General features: G+C 50.3%; 1 protein-coding gene across 3 annotated transcripts in view; it reads left to right on the forward strand.

Annotated features, from left to right (window-relative positions):
• Nucleotides 1-18,131, forward strand: part of Cacna1d (calcium voltage-gated channel subunit alpha1 D) — a 312,883-nt gene extending 294,752 nt beyond the window's left edge. For 2 of the 3 annotated variants that reach the window (XM_027947780.3, XM_027947777.3), the window contains 8 exons: nucleotides 8,323-8,436; nucleotides 9,130-9,497; nucleotides 10,196-10,222; nucleotides 11,288-11,434; nucleotides 12,622-12,785; nucleotides 15,284-15,405; nucleotides 16,962-17,282; nucleotides 17,729-18,131. In XM_027947780.3, coding sequence (XP_027803581.2) covers nucleotides 8,323-8,436; nucleotides 9,130-9,497; nucleotides 10,196-10,222; nucleotides 11,288-11,434; nucleotides 12,622-12,785; nucleotides 15,284-15,405; nucleotides 16,962-17,282; nucleotides 17,729-18,022 — 1,557 coding nt within the window. In that variant the 3' untranslated portion in view covers nucleotides 18,023-18,131. The remainder of the gene's footprint in view (nucleotides 1-8,322; nucleotides 8,437-9,129; nucleotides 9,498-10,195; nucleotides 10,223-11,287; nucleotides 11,435-12,621; nucleotides 12,786-15,283; nucleotides 15,406-16,961; nucleotides 17,283-17,728) is intronic. The other variant, XM_027947782.3, reaches the window with a different exon arrangement.
• Nucleotides 18,132-19,616: the final 1,485 nt, after the last annotated feature.

Consider the following 19,616-nt stretch of genomic DNA (forward strand, 5'->3'; position numbering starts at 1 on the left):
CTGACCGCCCAACCCTGCTCGCTGCGGTGACCCAACCCAGAATGCAGTGAGAAGTGGACAGGCCAGGAAGCTCAGAGACACCCATTGAAACTAACACATACACCCGCATGCCCAAACCAATCCAGGCAACACCTCAGGGTCCATCTAACGTGTCCGCGGGAAATGCCACCACACCCAACCTCATCTAACATTGTCCGTCTTTAATTCGCGCTCAGAGCCAGTCTGGGGATGCCTCTTTGGAAGCAGTGTGGTCTAGTTTCAAGGACACCGGGAGTCAGGGAACCTGGGTTCTAGTCCCAGCTCCAGCGTTCACTTGCTGCGTGACCTTGGGCAAGACACTTAACCTCTCTGTGCCTCAGTTTCCCCATCTGTAAAATGGGGGTAATAATGTCGACCTACCTCACAGGGCTGTTGTGAGGAATAGCTAAGTGATTGTAAAGCACTTTGAACGTATAATTGCTTATTATTAAGACTTCAACAATAATAATATCATATGCCTGTTTACTACCAGAACTTTAAGAAATCCTTGTTTTCCTTTCATCTCTTTTCTGTACTCTAGTTATCCACCGAGAAAGAGAATTCTCCCCTATTTCAGATATCTAGGAAATGCACAAAGACGTAAACGAAGGTGACTCCACAGGTTGCATTTTTTTGTATGGTAAGAATAGGAGATTTTTTTTTGCCCAAGAGGCATCTGGTTCAAGTTCTCAGCAGTTTCCAAGAACAGGTCGAGGAGTCTGCACCTCTTATGCTGATGCCCAGATTGGCCAAGCAGAGTTTTAAAATTAGTATTCAAAAGTGACCTTAGTGCAAAGGTCATGGGGAAGATTCTAAAAATATCGAAGTGTCTGAACTGTGTAGAGAAAAGAAGGGCTTTATGATCCCCTTCCACTCGCCCTGGTGTGTGCAGACTGGAGTGTGTGCGTGTGCGTGTGTGTGTATGAGGGGGTGGAGCCTGAGGTGGAGCGGTGGGGAGGGGAGAGTGCAGTCCGTGGGCAGCCCTGTTCCTGACTGAAGTGGACCATTCTCCGGGCGCCCTGGCAATACAGGAGCCCTCACGGCCAGGCAGAGTCTGAGAATAGAGGCCCGGGGCGGGGGAGTGTGCTTCCTTATGGCCTGGCCTGGCCCAGGCAAGATTGGCAAGGTCCCTGTCAGTCTCCTGGCCATCTCCAGGGAAGCCTTTGTGCCTGTAACAGTGTCCCTTGACCATAGTGGGTCACCATACTAAGTGGTTCGTCCTTCCTGGACATCAGTGGACCTCCCGGCCTCACTATAAAGATGGGCCCAGCTTCAACTCCGCTCCCACCGTGCAGGCTGGACCAAGTCTAGGAGTCACTGGGTTTGATGGACTCTTACAGAGCAGTTCTGCTGCTTGACAGGGCCCCGTGGGCGGGGACGTGGAGGAAGGGTTCAAAGCCAGGCAGCGCTACCAGTACAGCTGACCACTTTGGAAGACGCATGCCTGCATCTGGTCTCGACACTGTACCCACAGCTGTCGCTCCTAGCACTGAGGTTTCCCACACCCTGCCAGCAACATGGCCTCCCTCTCTCCCATGCTCCTTTGCAGTCTGTTAGCCAAAGGGCTGATGCCTAGCCTAGCAGAGGGCCTCTGGGATCCTGCCCTAGCCTGAAGTCCTGCTTCTGTTCTGCTTGGGGTGTGTTAAGGTATAAGAATCTCCTGAGAATTAACGCATCACCCCTGAAAGGCCTACCCACCTCAGACAGGTGACCCCTCTGCTTGTCTCTGACCCACGCTGATGTTGAGCACGGCACGTGCTCACTGCCATCTGCATCACCCTGTCTCCAGGGTCAGTGTGAGCAATTATGTCTAGATCATGTCTGGAAGAAAGGCCCAGAGCAGTTCTGATGGTTGTGGTTATGCAGGCCTCTCTCCCCACGCCTTGCAAATAAGTAAAAAGCTGGAGAACAGCAACTTTCTAGGCAGGACATAGACAAGGTTGGAAGGAACCAAGGGAATCTTGCCTCACTTGGGCTTGGCTGTGCTGCTGAGCTGTGGCATTGGGTGATAGTAGCCAAGGCCACTTTAGGAAAGACGACCAGCAACTGTGAGGGCTGCCTCCAACTTCCACTCACAGGGGGAGTCGGGCTTCCTGAAACTTGGTTCACAGGCAGCAGAGAGACCTCTGTCATTTCTCAAAAAAACCTCTCCCACAGAGTACAGCCGTCCGATATAGAGGAAGTTGTCAGAGACTACTTGAGTTTATTATTCAGAGTCTTCACAGACACACAGAGCAAACTTGGTATCCAGCACCAGAATCCATAGTGCTAAACTCTTAAGCTCCTGGATAAAAGAGGTCTCACACACCAGAAGCCATCACAGGAAAGCAGAGGTAAGATTGAGTAACAGGCCCTTCTCAAACAGTACCAATACTGTGGTTTGACCCAACTAAAAATTAAACCACAGGACTATGGTACTGCGTTTCATATGCTTTCTGGAAGGGGGACTGATCCATCTGAGATTAGGAAATGCTCAAAAATCTTTGGGAAAAACAAAAAAAGTTAAGGCAAGTTATGGAGTGATAAAAATCTCAGTTACTGTCATGTTATAACATGCACCCAGTAGTGCTCAGTAGCCCAGGTGTATCAGGGTTCAATTATGGATAGGAAGGAGCCTGTTAAACTTAGAGTCCCAAGGTGGGTCGGTACCTGGGTGAATTTGTTCTCCTCGGCACATCTTAGACCTCAGTAGATAGAGGTGTCTCTTTGGGATAGTGGGAGGGCCTGTGTTTCTAAGGTACAGTAAAAACAACCCAAAAGAAGTGGCAAGGTCTAGCTCTGAGAAGCCACTGGAAGGGCAGAGGGGAGGAAGGTCAGCAGAATCACAGAAACCTAGATGAGGCAGAAGGTCTGACCCCTGAGGCAAAGGTAGCATTGCCTGTCAGAGGATGGATTGGGTGGCAGTTCTCAAACTTTTTGATCTCAGGACCCTTTTCTCATTCTGAAAAATTGAGGATCTCCTTGTAGCAAAATTAACTGTCTTAGAAATGAAAACTGAGAAACTTTAAAAATACAAGAATATGCAAGCACAGAGGTACTGGGAGAGGCCAGCACCACATCCTGCAGCCTTTAGAAACATCACCACCCTCTCGTGAGACAATATGAGTGCGTAAGGAAAGTCACAGTGACCTCACGGACCCCTGGAGTATCTGGGGATACCCAAGGCCCTTGGACCACACCTTGAGAACCATGGCTCAGAGGAAATGATCCAAAACCCCCCTTAAAGGCAGAGAGTTCCAGAGCCTTCTATGTCACCCATGTTCACAAAACTCCTACATACCGCAACCCTCTCCTCTTTAGCCCACTCACCAAGACCTGGGGTCACCTGTGCCAGTGTATCCAGCTAAGCTCAGGCCTGTGGCATGGCCAAGTCTCACTATCTGTGCTGATTTGGAGCAACAATGGTCTGAAATAGTGCGTGATAGAAAGTGTGTTTCAAGATCTCGGCTCCTCTAAGCAGCAGAACTGAGACCCTGGGTATGTGCCAGACAGGCCCAGCTGCAGAGATGACCTGTGATCACCTGTCATCCCTGTACTGACACAGGGATGCGAGAGCTCTGCTAAATTAGTCAAAAGAGGATTGCTCTGTGTGTGCAACTGAGACTCGATTCCCAGGCTTTCCCAGTAGATGCAAAGACTGTCTTGCTGGGGGTCCATGTGAGAGTTTGGGAGAGGTAGGGCCAGTGTAGGATCATGGGAAGAAACAGCCTAGGGACCAAGAGTCTTCGCTGAGACCTAACACTAGTTTGGGTGTATAATTTAGCAAGATGGGCATCCTCTTGGCTTGCCCTTTTCCTCAGAATCTGATGGAATACCAGTACGTGGCTCTCCATGATGGGAGTACATGCTGTGGGAAGGAAGTTATGATTTTGCAGCTTCTGCTGAGCCTCCATTTTACATAGTGCTCTTTGTTTTTCAGGAAACTAACAGTCTTTCTGATGGTGGTGTTAAAACTATAACCAAGAATCAAGGTAGAAGGGGCTGGGGATGGAGCTCAGCTGTAGAGGGCTTTCCTAGCACGTGTGAGGCCCTGGGTTTGGTTCCCAGTACTGGAAAGAAGAAGAAAAAAAATCAAGGTGGCGCTGAAACAGATAGGTATCTTAGATTCTTTACAGGGAAAGTCGTAAATTACTTTAGGTAATCCGTTTAAAGTTTCCTTTGGCTTTCAGAGTGACGATGTCTAACCTGGTTTATACGGCCTGACACTGCCCCTGTGGGGACTCACGGGGGGACTGTTATCACTGACTTCTCAATGAGAGTACCAATCGCTGTGGATGACTAACAGACTGTCATGCCCATGAGTCTAACCTTTTATGTCTGACTAGTCACAATGGACACAAAGGCCACACCGTGACATTTTCCCTGGAGAAAAGCAACGACAAAAATAAGGGGTGTGCCCGAGCGTGCGGAGGAGGAGGCGGCAGAGGACAGCCTGTAGATGAGCAGGTTTATTCCATAAGAATTGAATCTCCAGCTCTTTTTTTTTTTTCTAATGGAGCTAGTCTAAAATCGTCCCTTCCAATCCAGTGTGGGCCAGTCTTGCAAAAGAGTTAACCAGAACTTGTCATTAGGGAGATGACAGTGTGCAGGGCCAGCCTTGGCTGAGTGAAGCCTGCCCGTGGTAGGATCAGTCTGGGGACTGCACAGCTGGCACCCACATCCTGAAGATGGACAGCCAGGCCCCGTCCCGACTGGAGACTTTCCTGTCTTTTCTGCATTGCTACAGCGTAGGTGCAGGGCCATGGCTGGGCGTCGGTATGGGTGTGTGCATGCTGTGGTGCTGTGCAGGCTGGCAGAGGGCTGGTGTGTCTGCGGGAGCTAGTTTAGGGGGAGAGGGTAGAGAAAGCCTTTCACATGCACCCAGATAGGAGAAACTTAGCTCTAAAAGTAAGCAAGAGAGAGGAAGAGAATGAATGTGTGTACTTGATGTCAAAATGTCATAATTTTATGCTGTTGCTTTAGAAATGTTTAGAAAGAGATTTTATAGATTTATTTTTTGGTGACTTAATCATTGAGTAGAGTAAATATCTATAAAATTCCAATTAAATGGTGTCTAAATTTTAAAGCAGCAGACTACAGGCAAGGCGCCAACATTTCTTTTTTAAAAAAAGTATTTATGATAACATCTAGCATTTTAAAATCAACCAGAAACTAGGCTTGATTCTGTTTAATATTTTATAAGATTGGACATCTTAAAACAAGTCAATAATGTTTATATTTTATAGCAATTCTGTGTTTATTCAAAACCATAATTCTGTGATGTGAATGGAATGACTTTCTATGGCTTTATGTTGGTTTAAGTGCTAATGACCACATTTCAAATTAAAGCAGTATTTTGCAGAGGTAGACACAGACATGAAATATGACAGGATAGATAATTTTATTGATTGTAAAGTGTTTATTTCAAGAAAAAAAAATGTTCTTTTTAGGGTTATGAAAGAAAAACTTTTTCAAGGGTTTAAGATAGTTGTCTGTACTTTTTAAAACTGGAATTTGTGCCTATGGAATTTTTGGAGCAGCCGAAGCTACCTTTTAGCTTGATATGTGTGCTAGAAAATTTTCATTATCATGTTTTGTGATATGTAATAAATTCAGGGTGCTGTGCTTAAGCTTCATTTCAATTCTAGTTTGGGGGACTTCTGTCCCCCCTCCCCCACCCCCCACCGCCCCAGATCCCACGTGAAAGAGCAAAGTCAGTCCTGACTCTGACCAGGTGTGTTTTGTCCTATGTGGAACAAGCAAACTAGAATAGTGATTTCTAAACTGCTGCTTTCATGTTTGGGAAGAATGACGCTTTCCTCTTTTAATGTCTTTTTAATAAATATGTTGTCATTATTTGTCTTTGGGAGGTGGCACCTTAGGTCACCTCTCTACCTTCATGATTTATGTTGCGAACAAATTCTGTGTCCTTTGTCTGTTTGCTGCACTATCTTGTCAACTAAATCCTAATCTTGTGTATCACCGAAGACGTGCTGGAGACGGTTTTTGCTTTTATTATGCAATTATGTTATATGTGTATTTCAGTGAAATGTCAACCCGTCAACAGAGGATGATGTTAAAAATTATCTGAATAAATAGTTTTCTATTTCTTTTAATCAGACCTAGTCCACTCAGTTGAATGACAAGTAGGACTGTCTGTTTTTCATACTCGGAGCTTCCCCGGCTGTAACATGGGCTGACAGGCACTTACTGGGGGTGCCGGCTTAGTCATTGTAACCCTGTTTGTTTTGTGGAGACAGGAGCAGGTGGCTCCAGCCCTGGCTCCTTGTTTGTGCATCAGCTGTATAACAGACCTTTTTCTCTCCAGTTGATCCAAAATCAGACAGAGACCCTTGCTTAGCCATGATAATTGTACCCTAGAGAACTCTGGGTACAAGTGAGTGGCTTGCAGGCTGCTCGGGGCTGCTGGACGCCTCCTGTCTTCCATGCCTGCAGCTGTGCTGAATACGAGCTTCTGCCAACACAACGTTAGCGTTGCCCTTGCCATGTTGCCCTAGCGAGGCAGGCAGGCCTGCCTGAGAACTCAGATGAGCTGGCCTTGGGGATCCTGGGAAACGGAAAGCATGAGTGTGCGGGTGTGCATGTGTGCTCTTGTGCTTGTGACCAGAGGGATGGGAGAGCAAGAAGCAGCTTCGCCGACCACACCAAGAACTGTTCTGGGTTTGACCCAGCACACTTCTGTCTTCCCCCTGCACGACCACAGCACTCACAGCCAGGAACCTTAAAGCTTTCACTCTGGCACCTCCTTTATCCCCACAATTCATGAAAAGGGAAGGACCTTCTGCCCTCCATCTGAGGAGAGTTCAGACCCAACCCAGCCTGGTGTGCCCTTTTTAACAGAATCATCTCACAGGCTGGGTGAGCTTATGGGCAAGGTTGTTTATAAAGGGCTTCTTGGGACTTTCCTGTGTAACTTTACATTCTAAATGGACGTCACCACCACTGGCAAAAGACCAGTTTTGAGCATTTCTACCCCAGGGGGCCCCAGTCCTGCCAGGCCTAGCATGACTGCTTCCCTCCCCAGCACCACTGCCAGGTGTCCCCCCTGCCACCACTTGTATGTATCGGATGTGGTCATAGTTTTCTATGACCTTGCCACCTACCCCTCACTTGGTATTGAGGAGGAAGGACAGGAAAGCAGCCCCTCCCCTGGGGCCCCAGCACTAGGCCAACTCTCCTTCGCGAACCACTTTGAGCTTGGAGTCCAAGCAGCAGGAGGCCTGTCCAAGACATCTTGGCACTCTGCTAGCTTTCAGTGGTTGCTGGGGTGCAAGCAACTGCCATGGGGAGGTGCTGCCTGGATACAGGACCCTGGGGACGGAGGGGAAATGCCTCTTTCAGAGGCAAGTCCTTTGGTGGGAAAGGACGGAGAAGCTGCATGCTGTTTTTCCTCCAAACTGATGGTCAAAACTGCCTCAGAGCCAGAGACTGCCCCTTCCTCATTCATATAGTCCATCGTATTTCAGAACGTTTTTCCGTGAACAATGGATGGGCTTCTCCCAGGCTCTGTCCTAGTAGACTGGAGACTGGAGGAGGAAGACCAGCTGCAGAGACCTCAGGGGAAATGCAGAATTTCTGTGGGCACCCAGGATGGTTCGGGGTGGGGTCTCCCAGTGGTCTCGCATTGCCCACAGATGCTGGTGTCCCGGTCTTCAGAAACACCCCTCTGTTGACCAGTTCTCAGCTTGCTCTCCGGCTACAGGCCAGGGCACCATGGATGGCCACAGCGGCCCACTGCACAGCGGCCCAGGTCTGTGTGCTTGACTGTCTGCTCCGTCACAGTCGAGTGTGCTAGTGATTGCAGTATGTGTGTCACTCACTGTTCCATGGCTTTTCTGCAAAGCCACTTGCCCTGGTAGCTGCTTCGTCTGCTTGCTCCTCTGGTGCCGCACCTAGGCCACCTCATCCTGGATACAGCCAGAGGGTTCTTGTCGCCCTCCATGTAGAACAGCTAAGCTTCATTCCCTTCCCTGTTCAGGGCTTGGGAGATGGTGCTCTGCAGGTCTCTTCCAGAGACTGACTAATGGGAGTGTGCTCTCGGCTTGGCAGACCCTAGTTATTACAGCCAGCCAATGCTTCCCTGCAGGTGGGGGGATTGCAGACTTCAGCATCCCAGCCATCATGACCTCCTGACCATACCCAGCAACCCTTAGAGTGCCTTCAGTTACAGTCCATCTGTCCATTTCTCGGACTGGCCTTTGGAGAAGGCTTCCCTCCAACTACTGAATCAGGCAGAAGCAAAACCCCAGGCTGGACCCAAGACCCCATGTTGTCTAACCTGTTCTGCCATTTTTATTGATCTAGGCGGGATTAAGGACACTGCATGACATTGGGCCAGAAATCCGGCGTGCTATATCCTGTGATTTACAAGATGACGAGCCGGAGGAAATTAAACGAGAAGAAGAAGATGTATTCAAAGTAATTATAACACATCTAGCTCCATACTGGCCACTTGGAAATAGTGGGGCAGGATTCCGGTCGGGACAGTTATGATCCACAGAAGAGTCTGGAGAATGCAAACCAGTTGTAGGGTCTAGAGGGGCTGGAGATTATACCCTCCCCATCCCCAAGGCCCTCTCCATTCACCAGCACCTCTTCTAGGCCAGGCCAGCTCTTTCTCTTGAGTTTGCCCCTGCCCCCAACTGTCAGCTTTCAAGGAGCTTGGCCATGGCCACTGGCCAGTGTGGAGGAACATTCTGGGTTCTTCAGCAGCTACACACTCACTACCCTACCTCCCTGGGCCAGCTCTTTGATCTGCCTTTGGCCCTCAGTCCCCCGGGCCAGAGGGTATGCCCACTACCCCCACCTTGGGCCTGCCCACCAGCCCAGCTGGGCATAAGTCCCCTTAACTTGGAGTGACAGGAAGAGCACAGTTGAGTGACAGCAAGAGACTGCTCCCCAGCTCAGGAATTGGTAACCTTCCTCATTTCAGGGGGACCAACTGCCACGTGAATACATTCACCCTGACCACTGAGACACTCAGATTGTTTTACAGGGACCCTATGGAGCTTGCCTAGAATTTATTTTTCATGTAGAAAAAATTACCTGACATAGCTAGCCTGCATCAAATACTTGTTAAATTACCTGGTGTTGTCTCCCATTATTTTGCAGAGAAATGGTGCCCTGCTTGGAAACCATGTCAATCATGTTAATAGTGATAGGAGAGATTCCCTTCAGCAGACCAATACCACCCACCGTCCCCTGCATGTCCAAAGGCCTTCAATTCCACCTGCAAGTGACACTGAGAAACCGCTGTTTCCTCCAGCAGGAAATTCGGTGTGTCATAACCATCATAACCATAATTCCATAGGAAAGCAAGTTCCCACCTCAACAAATGCCAATCTCAATAATGCCAATATGTCCAAAGCTGCCCATGGAAAGCGGCCCAGCCTTGGGAACCTTGAGCATGTATCTGAAAATGGGCATCATTCCTCCCACAAGCATGACCGGGAGCCTCAAAGAAGGTCCAGTATTAAAAGGTAACCTTTAAAATGCATTTGCACTGGTAAAAATTTCTGCCTGTATCGAGTCCATCCCATGGAGCAAGGCGAGTCTTCTGTGCTCTGGCACATGGAGGAGACTCCCTGTAGACACTTGCATTAAAACCTGGGGGTGCTGCCAAGCTCGTGGCTATTCCACCCACCATATATGTGGGACCCAACAGACCAGGGGCCACCTTGTGTCCTGCATCCTGCTGTATGGGGTGCCCCTCAAAGAAGAAGCTGCAAAATCCACGCTCCCTAGTTGTATCAATGTACCCTGGGCCAGGGGTTGGTGGATTTCTCCTGGAAAGGGCCAGAGAGTAAATATTTTAGGCTTTGAGGACTATTTGATCTCTTGCAACCACTCAGCTGATTGAAAGCAGCCAGAAACTGGGTTTTATGTGGAGGGGATGGTTGAGTCCTTATAAAACTTGGTGCGTGGACACTGAAATTTGGACTTCATATATTCACTTATGATAAAATAATTTTGTTTTGATTTTCTCAGCTCTTTATAAATATAAGAAGTTCTAGCTCATGGGTCATGCAAAAAGGGGTAGAAGCCCACATTTGGCCCCTCGAGTACAGTTTGCCCACCCCTGCTAGGAGGTAGCCTAGTAGCTGCACTATAAATGTCATTGGAAATGTTTAACTTTTGTCTTCTCCCTCCCTTCCACTGTCACGCCTTTCCTGGATAGAACTCGCTATTATGAAACTTACATTAGGTATGTGTTCCTTGCCTGTGTTTTTGTGTTAAATGCTGTGCTGTTGTTATCAGTTGGCTACTCTGAATGCTAAGGATTGAGAAGCATTTCTTTGAGCTATTAAGTAGCCTAATAGGTTTTCACAATTCAGAGCTGTGGCCTTGGGGGGGTCAGAGGTTGTTTCTTCCTCTTAGCAAAAAAGCTTTCAGATCTGTAGCAGCATAGACTTGTTGCCACCAAGGACTCATGGTCACATGCCAGTTGTGCCCCTACAGAGCCCTGGGGAGCTGGGCAACTCTGGATGTTCTTAGAAGTCAGGAGTCTTAGGGAAAGCATGACCCAGACCTGAAGATCAGGCACAAGAAAGATCTCCCTGGGCATTTCTCCTGTAGCCCTCAACCTTCACGCCCTGGGTTCCACCTGTTGAGCTGAGTTGAATTGTGGGTAGGACAGTTGTGTCCTCAGGAGCAGGAGGAAGATGAGTCTTCTGGTTTTTCTATTCCCAGTAAGTTTGGGAGCCGCAGGGCCTCAGTAGGGTGAGAGTAAGGAAGCACAGCTCTTCCTTTGGAGAGAGGGTGGTCACTGAGCCTGGCTCGTGCTCCTGAACCTTAAGGCCAGGAGGATCCACGTGTCAGGAAGATGGTATGACAGCCTTAGATCAGGACAGCCTTCCTTGTGATGCTGGGTCAAAAACTCTTTGGCCTTCCTGGTTTGCTATGATGGGAGGTCAGTGGTGCAGAGGCCTCTCTGTTCCAGGTTCTGAAATCACATTGGGCTGGAGCTGGGGCAGTAGGGTGAGCACAGATGGCCTGGGAACCCTGGGTCTTTCCCACAGGACCGCTGACCACTGCGTGCAGGGCTTCTGGGCTCATCTTCTTGCTTTGTTCTCCAAATTATGTCTGTGTCTTTGGTCCCAAAGCCTCTGGGCACAGCGGTTTGTCCCCAGTGTTGTGCAGGGTCCTGAGACTACACACACAGCATCCTTGCCAGGGGCCTGAGACAGGTGCCCTGGGGAGAAGCCAGAGAAGCTCTGCGGCTGTAGGCACTGTGCCTCCTCAGGCTCTTATACCTCTCTCCCAACTGCAGGTCTGACTCAGGAGATGAGCAGCTCCCAACTATTTGCCGGGAAGAGGCAGACATACATGGCTACTTCAGGGACCCCCGCTTGGGGGAGCCCGAGTATTTCAGCAGTGAGGAGTGTTATGAGGATGACAGCTCTCCCACATGGAGCAGGTGAGGCGCTCTGCCTGGTGCTGAGATTAGCAGGATGCACCCTGCAGCTGCACTCAGGTTTCCCCAGAAAAGCAAAGCCAGGGCACCAGCTCCAGGCTTGGGGAAGAGGGAGGACAGGCATTTCACACCTGCTACCTGCTATTCCTCCAGGTACCTCTGAGGCCTTTCAGTAGGGTTTCCAGACACCTGAGATGGGCCTTTCTGTCAGATCCCCATGTTCTGAGAGAAGAGGTTTTATTTAACTACCTTGGGAGCTCCAACCTGGGGGAGCTCAGGTAGTTAAAGCCAGCCTGAAGCTTGGCCATGCTGTGGATGAACAGCTCTTATTTAGGGTGGCTGGATCAGGCACTGTGCTTCAGGACACATGCAGGGGGACAAAGGTCACCTGCCACCCCTTCTCTGAACTGCGTTTCCCTGTCTGACCATGGCCAAAGGATCACCAGAGTAGAAGTGGTGCTGCTGTAAGGTCACATCTGTCCCCGGCCACAGGCTGACCCTTTCTCTTCTCCTCATGGTACTTCCACCATCTTCTTCCAATGCCCAAATTCCACAACCACTGATTCTGAGCCAAATGGACCCCAGGTTTCCTTCAGGATCCTTGTCTTTGGGGTCTTATTCATACCATGTCCAGTGCATGGACAGTTAACCATCTCTACAGGCCTCATTCTATCCTCTCTTCAAGGGCCTGCACCAGGGCCTTGCTTTTCATTTCCCTGCTTGGAATTGAAATGTACCCCTTTCCCCCACACACACCAACACCCCACCAAAACCAACACCTTCTCACAGAATCTGCCACATGTGCTGTCTTCTAACCCGGTTCCTCTCTCCTCCTCAGCTTGCACTGAGTAGTGTGCTTATGGCCTTTTCTAAGCTCCTTGTGGGTGGAGAACAGGCTTCATGCATCCTGGTGTCCCTGTGCCCATCCCAGGTCATGTCAAGCTGACAGGGCATCTGCCCTGGACCTGAGGCTGGCCCAGGGGTGGAAACTACCAGCATATCTCTTACCATAAGCCTCCAGTGCTGGGACCCTTCTGCAATGGCCCTTGCTCTCCATTCAGAATCTTCCATGAAACTGAGGGCAGCCTGTTCTCCACTCGTCCTGCTGAGTGCAAAGGAGGTGGGGGTGGGAAGTCTGTCAGAGCTAGAATCTCACATGCACCTTCCCTCTTGACCCTTCTGACTGCTAGGCGAAACTACAGCTACTACAGCAGGTGCCCAGGCAGCAGTATGGACTTCGAGCGGCCCCGAGGCTACCACCCTCCCCAGGGCTTCTGGGAGGACGATGACTCCCCTGTTGGCTATGAATCACGGAGATCTCCCCGGAGACGCCTGCTACCTCCCACCCCAACATGTGAGGCCGTGTTTCTTGTTTTGGGTGAAGCCTCCCAGAGAATGGTGTGCCTGTCCCCTCACCCTCAGACTAGTCTTGCCACATCAGGGTCCATTGGTCCTCGAGGCCGTTGGTCCCCCAGATGCTGAGGGCCTTGGCCTTCCTGTCACCACACCCCTGATGGAGCTTATGCTGCTCAGCGTTGCCCGTGGCTCTCCTTGAGGACAGAGGCAGGCTGTTGCCCTAAAATTGCACACAGATGCTGGAGAAGGGGCTCTTGTGGGCACCGCATTGCCCTTGAGCCTGGGGTTCCTGAGAGCTGGGCAAGACAGACGTGTGCCTTTGTTGTCATCAGCTCTGCCCCACTCCACCCTGAGGAGCTGTCTCTGAGAGGGAAGGATTGGCTCAGCACAGAGCTGGACCTGCCCAGGGCCTGTCTACAAGCCCTGCCTCTGAGGAGCACCTGGGGATTCTTGGTGTCCGTTTCTCCTCCAGTCCCTCTTCTGGTCCCTCCAGGGCTTAATCTCCTTTCCCTCTGTCCCTCTCAGGGAGGGGCAGGTAATGGCCTTGGTAGTCACCTCCAGGATAGATGTTCCTATTCTGAGGTCAGAGAGCCTGTCCTGATGAGGGGGGAGTTCCTTGCTTTCCTCCTACAGCAAGTGCCATGACTGGCACTGTCAGATGTGGGTCACCCCAAGCAAGGATCTCAGGCTAGGGAAAGAACTGCAGCCATGGCCCTGTCAGTTTTTGGTGGGGCAGTTTCATTTTGGACGTGTGGGTGTTTTGATGGGTAAAAGAATGTCCATTTCTGGTGTCTCTGGGGAATGAAGCTTAATTTTGAGCAGGACTCTAATCGGTAACCAAAAATAACTGAGACAGCAGCTCCTGACTCTGCCTGCTGCGCCCACAGCAAAGAGCGTGAGGGGAATGGGTGGTGCATGGGTCTCTGTGCCTCATTCCAGCTGTCATAGCCTGCTGGGCCGTGTAATCAGACCCATTTCTGTGGTTAATATTTAATTGTTCAGCAACAAACACATGCTGCTCAATGGAGCCATTCTGTTTCTCATAAATACTAGATGAAGTGTGTGCAGGTGAGCTTGGGTGGAGGGGCCTCTGTGTCTCTGTGGTTTCTTCTGCCTTCCTTTGACCTCAGCCTTTGCTTATTCACCCACACAGATGGCCCATGGACATGTGCACGGATGCCCACCATCCCATCCGCAGCCACGGAGAGGGGCTGGGCAGGCAGGAGCAGCTGCCCTCCTCACCTATAAGGGGGCTTGGTTTTGCTGTCCCCCAGCTCAGACCTTGGGCAGGGAGAACATTGAACTCCTCTGGCCTGTGTTGTCAGCCACCATGGGATGACTCCTTCCTTAAGAGATTGTTATGCAGAGCACACCAGATGAGGGGATCTGGGGACCGGTTTTAGACATGGAAATGTACCATATGCATGGGAGGGATTATTACTTTCCTGTCCCACCTGAACTTCTGGGCCTGCCACCAGATCATGGGTCCTAGAGGTTGTACTAACAGGCCCATCCCCTGGGTGGTGCATGGAGGGAAGGCTTTCAAAGGCAGGAGGCCCCAGCAAGCCCTCAGAGGGTGTTGAGCTTGGCCCATTGTGGCCTTCTGTTTGATTCCTCTCCCCTGGGCAGTGGCCAGCCAAGGGTTCAGCCTCTTTCATGACAGACTCCTGTTTCTAGAGCTTCACGTGCAGTCCAGGCCTCTCAAGGCCAGACCCTGAGGTTTTTTAGTACAGGAATTAGGAGCATGTGGAGTTTTACTGGCGCCAAGAAATTCCCTGTGAGCTTGGAAAGCAGAGGGAGCACTTGAAATGATGCAGCTGCTGCCTGGAGGACCACGGGTGGGCTCCCTGCAGCAGCCCCATGAGGGTGGAACAAAGGCTTTTTGCTCAGTGAAAGGGCCTCGGATTCAGCCTGATCTACTGGGCTCTATGAAGCTAAAAGGTACAAGTCGCCTTGTCATCGTTCAACCTATGAGTGAACCTCCCTTCAAAATAGCTCCTTAATAGGATGGCCACATTCTCAGAGGTGTTCTTTGGCTCTTGGGAGGCTGGGTCCACGTCCAGGGATAATGTGTGCTCACTGTGTGGTTGAGCTGATGGGGCAGGCAGAATCCCTTCCTTCAGAGGCACAAACACTGGGCCTTGTGTCTGAAGGTGAAACAGGGACAGTGAGGAGAGGTCTGGAATTCTAGAATGATTCCATGTGCTTGTTCTCCATGATAATGTGTGACCGGGGCTGCTGACCCAACCTGGATGTCCTTTGGCCTGCCTAGAACAGATGAACACTTACTACATTTTTATTTTTAAAAATACAACAAAACTTAGTCGGGCTGCTTCCTTCATCTTCCCTTCCCATCACTGAAACCTCACTACACCTCTCTCCCAAGTAGACGGTATGCTGCTTCCCGGGTTCAACATCTGGGGCCACCCCTATTGCAGAGAGATGCTGTCCTGGCAGAACCCGCTTCACCATGCATGATGTGCTTTGACTTCCCAGCTCACCGGAGATCCTCCTTCAACTTTGAGTGCCTGCGCCGGCAGAGCAGCCAGGAGGAGGTCCCGCCATCACCTGCCCTTCCACACCGAGCGGCCCTGCCTCTGCACCTGATGCAGCAGCAGGTGAGTCACCCACCTGGCCTTCCTCTGCCTGGGTCCCATTGGATGCACCCTTCCCTTGGCTGCCAGCACCCAGAGGCAGGGAGGGAGAGAGAGAACCTTCACATACAATCTGGTCTAGTCCTGGGAGCAGCCCTGCCTGATAGATCTTCCAGCCCACTCCACAGGAGCGCCACGGGAGGGGAAGCTGGGCCTTGTCTGATCCAGTGCCAGCTTCCTGGCATTGAAGACAAGGCTGGGATAATCCCTGTCTCAGGGAGCCATAGCCTCTTTTCCAGATTCTCCCAAATTGCCGCTGTTCTTTATCTGCTCTGAGAGGTAGTTCCTCTGTTAAGACACATTCATGGAGTTCTGCGGTCACCGGGATGGCCCAGGGAACTCCCTGCCCACAGGGAAGGTAGCTGTGCACAAGGCAGCCTGTGGCCCAGCACCCACTCACTGGTGCTCTGCCTCAAGGACAAGAGTATGGTTCACCATATGTCTGTTCATGGATTATGGGGCACAGGGTGGTCAAGGGACTTTCTAGCACTCAGCCAGTCCATTGGTAGAGACAGGTCTTTGCAGGGTTCTTAACCCAGGGTCCTGAGCACATGAATACTCAGTGAGGCCAGTTCAGATTTTCTAGTCCAGTCTCTGCCAGCTTTTCACTTCTCTGCTTGCATGTTTTTGGGGCAGGGTGAATACTGGGGATTGAACCCAGGGGTGCTTATCCACTATACCACATCCCCAGCCCTTTTTTAATTTTTTGAGGAAGAGTCTTGCTGAGTTACTGAGGGCCTCACTAAGATGCTGAGGCTGGCTTTGAACTTGGGATCCTCCTGCCTCAGCCTCCCCAGCCATTGGGATTACAGGAGTGCACCAGCACACCCAGCCCTCTACTTGCACTTTTAATGCTAATTTTTAATTCTGTTCTATGTCATCAAGGACAAAGAACAAACCTTTAGAAGATCCAAGCCACCAGATGTTATGATTCTAGTAGGCATGGAGGTCTCTAAGGGCATGCGCTTCATGTGAACCAGGCCCTGGTCTTGTCTGTCTCAGCTACCTCCATTGGGTGAACCTGTGCTGTTTACCCACAGGCTCAGGTCCCTCTACACTGTGGGCGGATCTGCTGTGGTGGAGCTGTAGGAAGCAGGGTTTGTGCTCAGTGCCACAGGACAGAGGACTGCTGGGCACAGGGTGAGCTGTACTGGAGAGGAGCGAGCCAGCTATACTGGAGAGGAGCGAGCCAGCTATTTTCCTTTGTGAGCTGGACTCCTTGCTTTTTCCTGAACATCCTCCAGTATTTAAACCCAGAGAGACCAGGTGGTATGTCCACACACCTCAGCTTCCCAATTCGTCGTCATTCTGAAGCAACTGCATGATAGTAACAAAACTCCTTGTGCAGTTATAGGAAACACATTAGGAATGACTTGGGGGAAGAGAAAACACATCTGTTAGGAACCCACAGTTCTTTTGACAGCTCACTTAATTTTCTTGTGTCCTTGGGCGAGGCTGCCTATGAAGCAGCACCCAGCCTTTCAGGGCCTCCTCCTCCCCACTCTCCTGTCTCTCCTCAGATCATGGCAGTTGCAGGCCTGGATTCGAGTAAAGCCCAGAAGTACTCACCAAGCCACTCAACCCGGTCATGGGCCACCCCTCCAGCAACCCCTCCATACCGGGACTGGACGCCGTGCTACACCCCCCTGATCCAGGTGGAAAGGTCAGAGTCCCTGGACCAGGTCAATGGCAGCCTGCCATCCCTGCACCGCAGCTCCTGGTACACAGATGAGCCTGACATCTCCTATAGGACATTCACACCAGCCAGCCTGACTGTCCCCAGCAGCTTTCGGAACAAAAACAGTGACAAGCAGAGGAGCGCAGACAGCTTGGTGGAGGCAGTGAGTATGGACTTCAGCCACTGGGGCCTGAGAGCAGAGGCAGAGCCAGGAGAGCCAGCCAGCCACACTCCACAGGAGGGTGCCAGAGCCTGTCCACCCAGTCCTGACACTCCTCAGCAGGAGGAATGGTGTGCAAAGCCTGAGCGGAAACGGCTAGATCTCATAGATGAGCTACACTGAGCTCCCTGCGAGCGTTTCCCCTGGCGCTGCCAGGCTGTACCCTATTCTCCCCCAGCGGGTTCACTCTGGAGCTGTGTGGGGCTTTTCAGCTTCCTGATGTTTTCAAAGCTAAAGCCATTCACAGTCGTCACGTGTGAGGTCTGGGAAACGTGGTTGGGCGAGGTCCTCATGGCACATCATGCAGTTAGCACTTGAGTGGCTTTTTCTGCCACCTCTCCCCCTCAGCAAAGCCATGACATGTTGATGCCACCTTGTATCTTGTACAGGTCCTGATATCTGAAGGTTTAGGACGCTACGCAAGAGATCCAAAATTTGTGTCGGCTACAAAACATGAAATCGCCGATGCTTGTGACTTAACCATTGATGAGATGGAAAGTGCAGCCAGCACCCTGCTCAACGGGAACGTGTGTCCTCGGGCCAACGGGGATCTGGGTCCTGCCTCACACCGGCAGGACTATGAGCTCCAGGACTTCGGTCCAGGCTATAGTGACGAAGAGCCAGACCCTGGACGAGATGAGGAAGACCTCGCAGATGAGATGATCTGCATCACCACCTTGTAGCCTCAGCAGGGGCAGAGCAGCTCCAGCCTTTGTGGGGGAAAAGTGCCTCGTAGTTAGAAAGTTTAGGCACTAGTTGGGAGTAAATATTCAATTAGACTTTTGTACAAGTGATGTCATGCCTCAAGGAAGCCATAAACCTGGTAGGTACAGGTTCCAAGCGGCGAGCTCAGCAGTGTGCCATGCGCTGAGCCCAGCGGCAGAAGGCAGATCCAGCCCTCTTGTGAGGGTGGGTAAGGCCAGAGCAGTTCCTCCCGACCACCCAGATGGGTGCTGCCAGGGGAGTCCGAGTCTCACCGCACCCAGGGTGCCCAAAGGAGCGGTGGGGAAGGTTAAAGGTGATGACGATCACCACACCTTGTCATTACCTCAGCCATCAGTCTAGCATATCAGACACTGGGCCCAGCATATCCATTTTTATACCCCAAACACACTGCTTCCTGGTTCCTGTTTAGCTGTTCTGGAGGACAGTGTCAGAACCCCGCTACCAGCGATCATCATGAGAGGGGAGTGGGACCTCATAGACAAGGTTTTCTGCTATGTGACGCCAGTTTACATAAGAGAACGTCACTCGGATGGTCAGTTCCGACTGTCGTGCTTAAGGGCAACTGTAAACTGGAATAATAATGCACTCGCAACCAGGTAAACTTAGATACACTAGTTTGTTTAAAAATTAGATTTACTGTACATGACTTGTAATATATTACAATTTGTATTTGTAAAGAGATGGTCTATATTTTGTAATTATTGTACCGTATTTGAACCTGCAGCAATATCCATGGGTCCTAACGATTATAGTTCCCCACTGAAATCTAGAAATTACTAGTATTTTTACTTGGGCTATAGAAAGGTAGACAAAATAGAGCCAATTCTCACATATTCAGTGAAAATCCTTTGGGGGTAAAATTTTGAGTTCGAAAGAACTTGACACTACAGAAATTTTTCTAAAATATTTTGAGTCACTATAAACCTGTCTTTACATAAGTATACAAGATGACTACTTGCAGTTTTTTTCTTTGGGCAAGAATTCTATGATTTTGATAGGGTACTTTTATCCACCAGGGGTTGCAATTATCTGTTTGGTTTTACTTTAATAACCCTCTGATAAGTCTATTACAGAGTAGGTCAAGCTGGGCTACTCTGCCCCGGTGCAGGCGTAGGTTTATTGCCTCAGCTGCCCACACAGGCCATTTCTGCAACTCTGATGCAGAAATAATTGCACAGGTGAAAGTAGTATGTCTGCTCCAGTGCCCTGGGGACTGGTGGTGCTGGGGCGGGGGACAGAGGAGCACTGTGGTGACCCTTAGGGTCAGAATGTTGGGGTCTGTACAGATCATGTTGTTGCCTTTTACAAAATGTTGCTGTGCTGTGTTCTCTTTGAGGGCTTTTATATGCAATTGAATGAGGGCTGAAGTTTTCATGAGAATGTACTCTGACTGTATGTCCTGGAAAAAGCCAGTTTTGGATCATTAGAACTGTCAAGGCTTCCTTTTCTGTTAACAGAATCACTCCGACGTCATCACGTGACCTTGGCAGGGATTCCCTGCACTCACAAAGACAGGTAGCAATTTTGGTTCAAATTTTTTTAACTAGTACA

This window comes from Marmota flaviventris, chromosome 1, assembly GCF_047511675.1.
Source record: "Marmota flaviventris isolate mMarFla1 chromosome 1, mMarFla1.hap1, whole genome shotgun sequence".
Classification (NCBI taxonomy): domain Eukaryota; kingdom Metazoa; phylum Chordata; class Mammalia; order Rodentia; family Sciuridae; genus Marmota; species Marmota flaviventris.